At 37.8% G+C, this 13371-nt stretch overlaps 1 protein-coding gene across 2 annotated transcripts in view; it reads right to left on the reverse strand.

The window, feature by feature from the left end:
• Positions 1–13371, reverse strand: part of Ctnna2 (catenin alpha 2) — a 1158645-nt gene that overhangs the window by 58950 nt on the left and 1086324 nt on the right. For both annotated transcript variants that reach the window (XM_052721879.1, XM_052721880.1), the window contains exons 13-14: positions 12779–12930; positions 2487–2600 (exon numbers count right to left, since the gene is read on the reverse strand). In XM_052721879.1, coding sequence (XP_052577839.1) covers positions 2487–2600; positions 12779–12930 — 266 coding nt within the window. The remainder of the gene's footprint in view (positions 1–2486; positions 2601–12778; positions 12931–13371) is intronic.

Raw genomic sequence — 13371 nt, forward strand, 5'->3', positions numbered from 1 at the left:
TCTATGGTTCACATTTGACAAATAATGTATCTGAAAGTCAGAGAATTCAAGCAAAACATAGCTCTCAGAGTGCTACTTGCATTAGCTTTTATAGATCAAAAACAAAGCTGGGTGAAATCAGAGCCACTATGTTTTCTGTTCCTCTGGTCAGTTAAGGCCTTGTGCATGCTAGGCAAGCATTCTACAAGTGAGCAACACTCCTCAGCCCCTCGCTATTGGCATAGAGTCTTACTATTTTGCCAGGGCTACTCGAACTCACAATTTCAAAAATTTGTGTGCCACTATACCATATACCATTGTGTCTGTGGTGTCTGAATTTTTATCTCTGTGTTTCTCCCAATCTGCATCTCTATATTTTCATTCATTTGACTTTAGAACAACAATATCAAGGTCTAGAGTACATTAGGGAAACTGGGTTTTAGGTACAGTCATTTTGAACACCACATTTCCTTTGCGTCCTCTTTGTTTTAGTCTCTTAAATTGTTTTCTACTTTGCTTTCACAATTCCTGACAGCAGGAGCTTCCTGGTATATCTAAAACCTACATTCATCCCCAATATCTCTTTCTCAACATACATTTATATTTAATTTATATGTATTCATTATATACAGCATCGGGTTCCAATTAGATAATTTTTTTAAAGTATATCAAGTGTTTGAACCATAGTCACACCTTTCATTTCAATCCCTCCTTCCCTGCTTCCCTCTTGCCACACTCTTTCTCCTAGTTTCCCTTGTACTCTCATGTAAATAAATGTGTGGGGGAGGGGTAGGTGGGGAATGGGGTTGTAGTTTAATGTATCTATAAAGAATTCTAGAAGCTGAGGTGACAGGTCATGATTAAGAGCACTCTTGCCAGAAAACAGCTTTGTTTCCAGAATCAGCATAAGGCTGCTCATAAGCAGCTGTAACGCCCACTTCTCATGGCATCTGACACCCTCTTCCGGACTCCCTGAGCACTTGCACTCGTGTGCATGACCCACACACATAAACATAATTAAAAATAAAATAAACCTTTTTAAAACAGAATTCTAAGATCCAGAAAAAAGAAAATGTGCAATATCTGTCTTTCTACATCTCACTTATTTTGAATAATATGATTGTTTCCATTTATATTTATTTTCTGACAATGACTTAATTTTCTTCTTTATGGCTGAATAAGGTCCCAATACATGCATGTTTATATTTTCTTTATCCATTTATCTGTTGAGAGACACTTGGGATGATTCTATAACTTGGCTATTGTGCATAGTGGTACAAAAACATTCATATGAAAGTATCTCTGTGTTATGCTGACTTAAGAGTCTTTGGAGGTAAACATTCAGGGGTGGTATGGTGGGTCATATGATGGTTCTATTTTTAATTTTCTGAGACCATCCATAATTTCCATAGAAGCCGTACTGATTTATATTCTTCCCAATAGTGCTTAAGTGTCACTTTCCCCCACGTTCTTGACAGCATTTGTTATTATTTATTGTCTTGCCAATAGCCATTCGGACTGGGGTGAGAAGGAATCTTTATGTAATTTAGATTTTCACTTATCTTTATTTCTCAGGATCCTTTACATTTCTCATATGTTCACTGACCATATTCCTATTTGAGTACTTTCTATGCTTATTATGTTTTCTTAAGCAAAAATGAAGAGATGATTAGAATATAAAATTTTCAGTTATACTAAAGTTTGAATGGTTTTACTCTAGGAAAACCTTTGAAAGGGAATATTATTGCCTACTACCTGCATATAGCATTCACAACTATGCTGCAAGAAGTACAGCTGATCTTGTTGGCCCAGCTATGGGACAGTCATTGTGATACGTGTGCTATGAATGAGGCCACCAAGCATTCATCTGTTTGACAAAACTGTTACATTTTGTTGCTTGACTCATTCCTTAAACTCAAAACTTATGAATGTTTGTGTAACTTCCCCCTATCACTTAGCAAAACACTTGGCCCTAGGAAAAGGTAGGCATTAGGGAAAAACAAAGATTTCTCTCTATCCAATACCCTTGAGTCAAAGTGATCTTTGCTATCAAATCTACTCAAAACTGAGGAGCAATTATCAAGCCAGTAATAAAGCAGAACTCTAATTCTCCGTTTGTTGTTGCTTCTTGTGCTGTTTCTGAACTTGGAGATTTCACTCAGCACAATGGCAGATGCAATGCAAAATTTAAGCAATAGATGGCCCCTACCTATCAAATTATTACCCTCGAGCCAAATATAGTCCACTACACATGTTAGAATGTGTAGTGCTTAGATGCAGCTGCTATGCCTAATGGATAGAGGAGGGAAGGGTTAAGAGGAATTGGGAGCAGTGGTCATTTTTATCATTACGAAGAATGTGCATTGCTGCAGACCACCCAAGAAATAGTTCAAACTTCTGAACCAAAGATATCTGGGCTCCCAGCACCTATAATTCAGAGATTTCCCCCAGCCATTTGTGTGAGTTTCCTCCTGTGCAGTTATCCAAATTGGTGAATGTCCACGCACCCGTGCACTCTGCCCAGCAATGAGCTGGTCATCCTCAGTCTGAACACTTGTCCGACTACGCACATCGTAATCTTCTTGCTCAAAGTCAGAATCATCTTCTAGCTCTTCTGGAGTCTAAATAATACAGAAAAAAAAAGGAGAAAATTAGTTCACCCTTGCCCACACAGTTCATTTCAAAGTATAAAAAGCCCCAAAGAAATATTTACAGCATCTTACATGTAGTCTGACTACCTGTGTTGGTATCATCTTCAAAACCATGGGAACCCATCAACTAATGAATGGATAAAGAAAATGGTGTACATTTACACAATGGAGTATTACTTGTCTGTTAAAAACCATGACATCATGAAATTTGAGGCAAATGAATGGAACTAGAAAAAAAAATCACCCTGAGTGATGTAACCCAGACACAGAAAGATAAACACAGTATGTACTCACTTATAAGTAGATATTAGCTGTAAAGTAAAGGATAATTTTCTTGAGTTTGTGTGGCACTCAAAGAAACTGTTGGAGATAGATAAGAATGAATCTATAAGCCAACCAATAAACCTTTCCTCTCCTTACAAGTAGACAGCATGTATTAAAGGTTTACCACACAGTTTACCACACAGTTTCTTTGAGTGCCACACAAACTCAAGAAAATTTCTTCACACTCCTTTGAGGGGGACAGTGTTTATTTTTTGTTTTGTTGGCTTTTTTTAAACCTTTTTGCAGATAGGAGACTGAAGAATACGAGGTATTAAATTTGCTTGAAGCTTTCTAAATAGGCAATTTGAATTATGTCCTTAAGACCATCACATACTATAAACCCTAAGATGATCTCTTCACGAGGTGATGCGCATTGTGCACATGATGAGAGCAAGGCTTCAGCTCAGCTTTCCTCTGCAAACTGTCTCCTGGTACATAAGAGAAATTAATCTGTCTTTCAATAGAAATTCTCAGAGGCCTGTCTTTCAATAGAGATACAAGTGTAGCAGCAGTACTGATGATACTGGTGCTCATTGCCCCATTTTCACTTTGCTGATTACATTGGCATCTTTAGTCTAATTTATCAGGTGTAGTTACTGATGTAGCCTTGAGATTGGTCAGACAGGCATAAAATGGGGTTGTTCATGCCACTATTGCATTATGCCTAGTGATTTTCCATGTTTGGGCATAAAAAAAAACTTGGTTTTCCTTCTCTTTGGCACATCAACCTCATTAACATTCACTCAGTCATCTACAGAAGCTCAAATTTGTTCTGTAGTAATGTTAAAAGAATGGGGAAAATAAGTTCTCAGTATGCATTCTGTCAATTAAAGTGGGGGTGAGAGAGAACTGGGTTTAAGTAACTGCTTATGTGTTTACTGTGGACAGAGGCAATTTTCTGTGATCATCCTCACTTCTGGAATGTACTGTGAAACAACTGCAGCAAGTTGGTAAATTCTCCTGACAGATGAGATGACAAGATTGCAATCACTTTCATCACAACTTCTTAAAAAGGAGAGAAAAAATAAAATGAAACACCTCACTCAAGAGAAAAAAGCAGCATATGCCAGGGCCTGTGGGACTGTGTCCAAACAGTGCAGTGACCTGTGCATTTATACAACCAGAGAGTCGATGGTAAGCCTCACCTAGCAGAATAAGGCTAGTGCCAATGACTCTGAGATTTTTGTTAATGACTATAGCTAGGAGCCAAAATGAGAAAGAGGGAGTGAGAAACAGACAGACAGACAGATAGACAGATTGAAGCAATAATAGCCTGAGTGAGTGGCCATAGGGAGGAGGTTTGGTTGAAAAGTGCTTACTAATCAAACAGGAGTGAGTTTGAAACTCTGACATCCCCATATCCATGGCTTTTGAGGCTGGCTTCATAAGAGGGAATTCATACCTAGTGCTGAAAATCTGGCCCGAAGATCATGACTGGGAATATTAAAAGCCTTAGAGGAGGACCTACTGTTCTTTCACTATATGGTCAAGTCATCAAAATACATTTTCAATATTTATGTTTATATCCACAGCCTTATGTTGCCTTCAATCTCAGCCAGAGAAGCTTATTTTTGCAGTGATAAGTGTTAATCCACAGACTAGTAACTGGTCAAAATCCTGAGAATAAATGACTGTGAATATTCAGCCTCAGATGAGATATGTATCCACTTTTTCCCCATCCAAGGCTCAGGAACATCAGAGAAGAAGGGGTAGGAAGAATGTAAGAGCTGAAGAATGGGGAAAGTGTTGTAAAAGGATATCTTCTGGACATGGCAGGGCTGTGGCATACAGGAACTCACAGCAGCGGTGGGCGTCTACACAAGATCTACACACGATCGACTGTTAAATGGGAAGGGATTCCCAAGGCTCACAGAAAGTGGAGGGGCTACTGGCAGTTAACAGCTGCTGGGGGCAGGGAGTCACTCATTTTTCATTGGGAATGTGACAAATGGTAAGTTGCCCATACCCCAGTAGATGGCCACACGTGCCTATAAGGTTCACTCTAATTGGAATCAAGAGATAATAGTAATAATAATAATAATAATAATAATAATAATAATAGAACATTGTTTGGAAGAAGGTATGTTGGAGGGACTTGGAGGGTAGGAATTAGAGGGAGGTAGTCATGTTATATCTGATCAAAAACTCCTTATGTGTGTAGAAAATTTTTAAGGAATAACTAAAATTATTACTTTTAAAAACCTGGTTTTAGCACGACAATTAGGGTGTTTGGCCATCCCATCACCAGAGTAGGTCAGTTCAGGCTGTATAACGAACATTGCCAGCAAACCCCATCCAACTACTGAGGGATCTGGATGCAGAGATCCATGGCTAGGCCCCAGGTGGATCTCTGGGAGTTCAATTAGCGAGAATGAGGAGGGTTTATATGAGCGAGAATTGTTGAGACCAAGGTTGGATAAAGCACAGGGACAAATAGCCAAACGAATGGAAACACATGAACTATGAACCAATGGCTGAGGGGTGACCAACTGGATCAGGCCCTCTGAATGGGTGAGACAGTTGATTGACTTGATCTGTTTGGGAGGCATCCAGGCAGTGGGACCGGGTCCTGTGCTCATTGCATGAGTTGGCTGTTTGAAACCTGGGGCCTATGCAGGATCATTTGGCTCGGTCTGGGAGGAGGGTACTGGACCTACCTGGACTGAGTCTACCAGGTTGATCTCAGTCCGAGGGGGAGGCTTTGCCCTGGAGGAGGTGGGAATGGGGGGTAGGCTGAGGGGAAAGTGAGGGGGGCCGGAGGGGGGAGAACAAGGGAATCCGTGGCTGATATGTAGAACTGAATTGTATTGCAAAATAAAAATAAAAAATTTAAAAAAAAACTGGTTTTAGGTGTATAAATCTATATCCCAAACACAGGGGATGTAGAGGTAGAAGGATCCCTAGGGCTTGCTGCCCAGCCAGTCTACCAAAACAGCAAGCTTTGGGTTCAGTGAAAGACTTTGTCTCAAAAAATAAATAAAGAGCAATAGAGGAAGACAGCTGCTGGTGACCTATGGTCCACAGGCATGTGTACCAGATACAAATCCACATACATATACCACACACATATGCACACCAAAAAAATAAAAAGGTTTGATGTGAGTCCAGGGGTCCTAATTTGGTCTTCCACTCAGAAGCTACATGTCTTTGGAATGTAACTCAGTTTTGTTGCTTTGATGTCTCCTTCATCATATCATAAAATAAATATTATTATTTCCATTTTTTTCCTGTTGCCCTCATAGGACTCCTAAACAAACTATAAAAATGAACAAATACATTAATTTGGTGATAATTAGTGATAATTAGTATGTTTAATAAAACATAACACCTAATAGCAATAATAGCAGCTATCATCATTTACCACACACTATGGGACAAGCAGTCAACTCAAGATTTAATTCACAAAACTCAATGTAATAAATTCAGTCCCTATTTTATAGATGGATGAAGTGTCCCTGAGTCTTTGTGATGGTTAACTTTAGCTGTCAATTTGACATAACCTAGAATCACGTGAGAATAGTCTTAATGTGAATGAATCTAAATTAGTTCAGAGATTGTCTTCATTAATCGATATAGGAAGACCCATCTCATGGTAGGTGGCACCATTCTCCAAGGAAGAGGTTCTGAACATTGTAAGCCAGGAGAAAGTCAGCACAGAACAAGAAAGTAAGCTAACCTATACGCATTTATGTCTCTCTGCTAATGACTTCAGATGTGACTAGCTATTTAGGTTTCTGCATTGACTTCCCTTTACTAATGGACTGTAACATCGAATTTAAGTCACTTAACCCTTTCTCCCCTAAGTTGCCTCGTGTCAGGAGAGTTTATCACAGAAACATAAATGAAACTAGAGTAGCCTTCAAGCAAAATTTCTGAAGTGTTCCCGTTAGCAACTGGTAGAATGGAGAAACAAGTTAAAGAACCCACAGTCTTATGATTACAAACAGCACAGGCAAATGGATGAGTGTGAAATGTTTTCACATCTCCTAAACAAGATCAAACACATACAGGCTGCTGCTGTAAGTAGTTCTGTGCATGCACCGTCTGCTGACTGTTGTTTTTCTGCTGTGCAAGGACCTTACAAACTAAAGAAGACATGGCAAACTATAAATGATCTGTAAGTAATCCTAAAGGAACACGAGGTATATTATTAGATGAAATTTTAAGATCAAGACTTTAGAATGTGTATTTCACTGAATGGAAGCTAGAGACTTGGAGGATCAAGCCTCAATTACACAACCTATTACTTTGAGGGAGGACTCTTCACTAGAACCAAAACACCACCTTGGGCATAGTATCAGTTTCCTGCATCTACTACTGTCTATTTATTGGGCTGTGAGCATGCATATTTTTGGTAAAATGCTTCTGAGCTTTTATCTCCTCACATCTGTTTTCTAAGCCTATAAGTAACATGTGCCTATTACAGAGACCAAAGAATGTCCTGTACATTCTCCAGACACATACCAGATGTCAGCTTCAGAGTTCTGGTGATTAGCCCTCATCACGGCTTTTACAACAGAAGCTAAATGCACATCTACTAAACCAAAATGAGATGCTGATGAGTTTAGAATTGTTTCACTTGGACACATGAGGAAAGTATATTAAGTACCATTTTTAGAAAGTTTCAAATGCATATGAGAATTTCACTGAAAGAAGAAAGGGAAAATACAGGTTGACTGGATATTTTGGGTAACATAGAGAAATCACTTCCAAATAGAGTCCCAATAGAGATCTATAACATTAAAGTTGTTTGCAGAAAACAACAACAAATTTAAAACAACTAAAATTAGAGATCTAAAGCCAATATAAAAAAAATAATTCTCCCTAGTTGGGACTAATTAGCCATGGGTTACCAGGAAAACCTCCTAAGTGATCTTTCCACAGAACACTGAGACTCTTGTGTTCCATACTCCATTCCCACCAGCATTGCCAGAAAGGTCTCATTCAGATATGAGACAGATCATGTCAAGTCCCTCTTCAGAACTCTCCAATGGCTCTTATCTCATCTGTGTGGTTCTTAGGTGTCCACAGTTTCCTAACTGGACCAATTACAAAGTTATCCCTCTGCAAAAAGCAGGCTCTGTTCAAATATTGAACTTCTCTCCATAAAACCTGTGCTCACCTTGAGCTCTTTCTCCCTTACCCTGCCTCTGTTTCTGCCATAGTACTTACTATATTTGGCATTCAATGTATTTGTTGATTCTCTGTAAACACAAGAAAGAAAATCTTGTCTTTGTTTACCTTTGTATTTGGGGTAGATCTGACAGTATGGGACATCCCATAACCCATTAAAAAGAGCATAATAAATTCTTTCTCATTGATGGTGTTAGGGAAACAATCCTAGGACTGTGATGGGCTGTCACAAAGTTAAACAAGGCACTTAAGCAGTTTTCCATCTTTTGTTTGCTAGTTAGGGGAACTATTTTGACTCTAACTGCTGAAATTTTAATATTATTGACTTCTCTAGCAAATTCCATATTATTAACCACCTGGAAGAAACCTCAAATGAAGAGGATGATAAAAAGAAAATTTTAGTGGACCTGCTAAGTACCAGGTCTACAAAGTCTTTGACTTTAGCAATAATAGTGTTTTCTCCACTTAGAGAGAAGATAATTAGCTGATGACCCCAAATTACAGTTAAACTGCAAATTCCATACTTTACTGCTTCATAGCATCCCCATGGTCTCAATGTTTTCATAATGCCTCTAGTCTTAATAATGAAATAAAAAAAATGTCTAACAGTTATGCTGATTATGCCATTTAGCCCAACTAATCCATTTGCGTGATCTAACTAACATTATAAAACTTATTTAAATATCAGTGTCAATATGAACCACACTGACTCTCAAGATAGCATTTTATCATATGGATAACTATATCACATAAGCTAACTATATCTCAGCTTCACAAACACACCATGATATCAACACACATGTGCCAACCTAATGGTTAAACAGTGAAGTACTCCAGATAATATTTCTTAATACAAGATTAACTTCCATGTTGCCCTCAAAAATTTAAAATATCTAACAATGTTCCAAAACACCTCGGTATACAGTACAGAAGAGCTATAGCAAACTATAGACCTTGATCAAACCACTGTCCTGGGCCTTACTATTTCATTGCTCTGCCTTTGAAATCACCGTACATAAATAATCAATGGGAGGATGTTAATTATAAATATTTTGTGTAGAGATATTATAGAAGACAACCACTCTTTAATATAATGTAGATATCTCGATGCCAAGATACTATCTAGCCATTATACTTAATTGCCAATAGTAAATCTTTATGCTTTTATTCATCTTAATTTCCAAGAATAAATAAAAAGTATTTTAAGTGTGTGTTTGATCCTCATTACCTGCAGATTCTTCATTTGTGAATTTATCTCCTCACCATATCTTATTTGTAATACTCTCTCCAAAATAAGTAATCTGTAATTATTCCCAGACACTAAAGTACTTATCTCCAACTAAATTCAAACATGATGGGGCTCTGTCTCTTTTTTGAACACTCATACTTTGAACCATTGTCCTTCCCATGGTCTATTTAGTGCCACATTGTATGTGGTTTTGGCTAATGATTCCTCCATTTAAAATGGCAATCAAAAGCAGTGCTGAAAGCTTGTCAAACGCTGGCAAAGGTAGTGATGAATCAAATGTTCCTAAATCTTGTAGTCAGAGAAAACACCACATCAGATAAGCTGCATTCCAGTATGAGTCTGTGCTGGTGTCTATGAGTTTAAGTCTAATATGTCAGTGATACATGTGAATAAAGGTGTCTTTAGACAAAAACACACATGGAAAGGGAGTATATATTGATCATGTAAGGAAAACATGACCACAGACTCACAAGAATCTAACCTTAAACCTACATTTTACCCCAATGCACTGACTCAGTGCTAATAAACTCATTATTCAGAGACAATGCTTAAACATTACTGCTGCAGATGAGGAGATTGATGTGTGATGGTCACCCTGGTTTGCATATTTATTCTTCAAATACCTTATGAATATAATGAGAAAATTTAATACATATCTGCCTATCACAGAGGATAGATTTCATTAAGAAGCAAATGAACAATAGGCTCATGAAGTAAGGGGAAAGACCTGTTCCACAACAGGTAGACAGGTGAGTGGTCATGTAAAGTAAGATGGGAATCCAGGAAACACAAACTTTGTCTACATCTGAGGGCTTCCTGGAGCTGTCCTGGAACTCACAGACAACTATATCACCATTAAATATGTATTGATTGGTGAGAGCTGAGGTGATGGAGAATTTAACTCATCATGGTCCTTTCTATAGTTATTGTTCTTTTAAATGACTTTAAGGAGATTTGTTTCTTTTGTAAAGTATCATCAGCAGTTTGGGAGGGTGTTACACAGTCATATCAGCTGTCAGCTAAAGTGCCCCCCACATCATTGTCAGCAGTTTGGGAGGGGGTTCACAGCCATGTCAGCTGTCAGGAAAAGCATCCCCCCACATCATCACTCTTTCCTAACCTCCTACAATAGAATTTTCTAAGTTCATTAGATTTAATAATTATATTAAAAACGAAGCCATGAAATTTCTTAAATACAAAGGAAGCCAACTACTGAATGGATAAGGTCTTCAAAAATAAAAATTTATATCCACTGTACATTTCTCTATTCTACATTTTAAGTATTTTTTCAAAATGTTGAGATGGGAGAGATGACACTCCCTGTGATGTCAATAAGACATTTTATCTAAAAATTGTGGATTTTTTCATGAGTGAAAAAAAAATGAATGATGGCTATAAACCTTCTCAGCCTCTCAGATAAATGGTTGTCACAAAAATGTGAAGGCTAACAAAGCAGAAAAATGGCAAAAGAGGGAATGTGTCTTGAGGATTATAGTAGGGTTTAGTGCAGAACACTTGGCAAGCCTAACTCTCATGCTCTGTTACCTTATTTCACAAGTTAGCACAGAATGAGAAAATGTCTGTAAGAACTCATTATCCTTTACCTCTCTACTCTAATTCTCTTATCTTTTTTTTTTTTTTAATCTCTGTCGTCTTTCAATCTTCAGAGTTTGGGCAGGGACATTCTCACTTACCTCTCTTTCCCTCCCTCCTCCCTCTCTTACTCCTCCCTTCTGTCCCTCCTCTCTTTCAGTGTATGCCAAACAATAAAACCCAATGAAGGGCAGGGAGGAAGACAGCCATCTTTTCCAAAAATGTATAGTCTAAAGAAGGTAATAGTCATAAAAGGAAATAGTGTGATAAGTACTATATTCAAGCAGAATCTGTTACAGGTGTTCAGAGAAGGGAGTCGTTATTGTTCAAAGTAAATATGGGGAAAGAATGGTTAGCCTAGTCTGGAAGGGTGGTCAGAGTGTCACAGTAATAAAATGGGTAAATTAAAAGCACAAGAAATTGAAGTCCCCTAAGTCCAAACTCGAACTCTATGTGTTTAAGTATAATATAACCTGATGAAGTTTTATTAAATGTTATAGTCTTTTAAAGTTGATTTCATCAGTCAGTTACAGACACAGCTCTAAAGTTCGTAATTAAGGAGTCTATGACTACCTCAGCCACTAGCTCCTTAAAGCAAGGGTGCTTTAAATGAGACGGGTGCAGCATGTTAAAATAGTAACATTGTGGCTGCATCTTGCTAGGGAAAATATTATAATTAATTTTATTTACTACTTCTAAAAACTATTGTCTTTATTTGTGAGTATGGGCATGTGCCTGTTCAACTGCACGTATACCACTTGTGTGTTAGTTAGTGCCTTAAGATTCCAGAAGAAGGAATCTCATCACTTGAAACTGTTAATACAGGAATTTGTGAATCACTCATTAGGGGTATTGGGAACTGAAGCCATGTCTTCTGTGAGTAGTAAGCGCTCTTATCCACTGAGGCATTTGTCCAGCCCCTCATTTGCTATGTTTTATTCTTTAGTATATGTATTCAACTTTTTAAATAATACAAATAATTGGTTCTCATGATTATATTATTAATTATTCCCTTGGGATGATACTGCAGAAGCTCATCTCTCAAATTAATTTTCATTGATACATATTTGGTCTCAATTATGCTTCTCTGTGTGTAGTTATTTGAAGGAAGAACTCCATTACTAATGAAATTGTTTGAATAATGCTGTATTAAATGTTTAGTAAGGTAAGAAGTTACAAACTAGACTAAAACCAACAATGGAATATTATACAGCAGCTAAATTCTATGAAGTAAGCTAGGGGTCTTAGAGATAGATTAACTCATATTTTGCATGGATTGAACAAGTTACAAATGATACAGCATAAGTTTAAATCCCACTATAATGTGTACCTTGTAGGTTTGCAGTATGGTTTATTATTTAGACAATAATTGTGAACTCACTCATACTTGACATAAAAATGTGGAAAAAGGAAGATAATGAAGTAGGCAATGGGAGGAGTTTTCACATAAGACTACCTAGCTTTATGCATTATAAACTCTAATTATGTTGCTGCTATATTCACACCACTAAGGTGAAAATGCTTTACTCCTTAACAACTCATGATTCTCGGGTGACCCTGGTGTGAAGACAGTGTCTACAAAGGGCACAAATGGAAAGTAACAGGAATTCTACCAATTCATATGAAACTTACAGAAAAAAATGAAATGCATGCCAGAAGGAGCCAGAACATAATATGTCAGGGCATTTAGTACTGAGCTGGACTCATTGGGACTTACTCAGCCATTTATATGTAAAAAGCCCATATGATCTGATATACTAGAAATCAAACATCTTTGCAGATTACATTGAGTAATTAAAAATGAGGAAGATATTGTACTTCTTGGGGACTCTATAGAATCCTCACATACCCTGATCATCAGCACAGCCTTTCTGATGTCCCGAACACCATCATACACCAGGCGGGAGGCATCGATGAACTCGTTCTCCTCGAATGGTTGAGGGACGTTGGCACTCAGGGCTTCAATGGCAACCTCAACTTGTTCAGCAAAGCGTGGCATCACTGGGTGAACAAAGGAAATGACAATAGATCAGAGAGCTCTTCTCTTGCTGTTCATCATTCCAGTCCTTGGACAAAGTTAATTGTAGGCCTTTTGGTCCAGTTTTGAATAGGTCTGAGTGAGTCATCTTGTGTCACTTACCTCAATAAAAGAAAGCAAACAGTTACTTCATGCAAGGTGATGATTTGTAAAAGAGAGGTAGAGAAAGAGAGAGAGAGAAAGAAGGAAGGAAGGAAGGAAGGAAGGAAGGAAGGAAGAAAAAGAAAAAAAGAAAAGAAAGAAAAAGAAACTTATGACAGCTATCCAAGGTGGTACAGGATAGCTAATGAATATACATTTTACATTTATGGCAACCTGAGTTGGGTTTTACTTTCACTAGGTCCCACTCATGAAAATTTGCCCAAATTTTCTTAATCCTTTTTAAGTCTGCTTCTTTGTCTATA

Source organism: Peromyscus californicus, unplaced genomic scaffold (assembly GCF_007827085.1).
Source record: "Peromyscus californicus insignis strain IS unplaced genomic scaffold, ASM782708v3 Scaffold_6__1_contigs__length_162567912, whole genome shotgun sequence".
NCBI classification, from domain to species: Eukaryota; Metazoa; Chordata; class Mammalia; order Rodentia; family Cricetidae; genus Peromyscus; species Peromyscus californicus.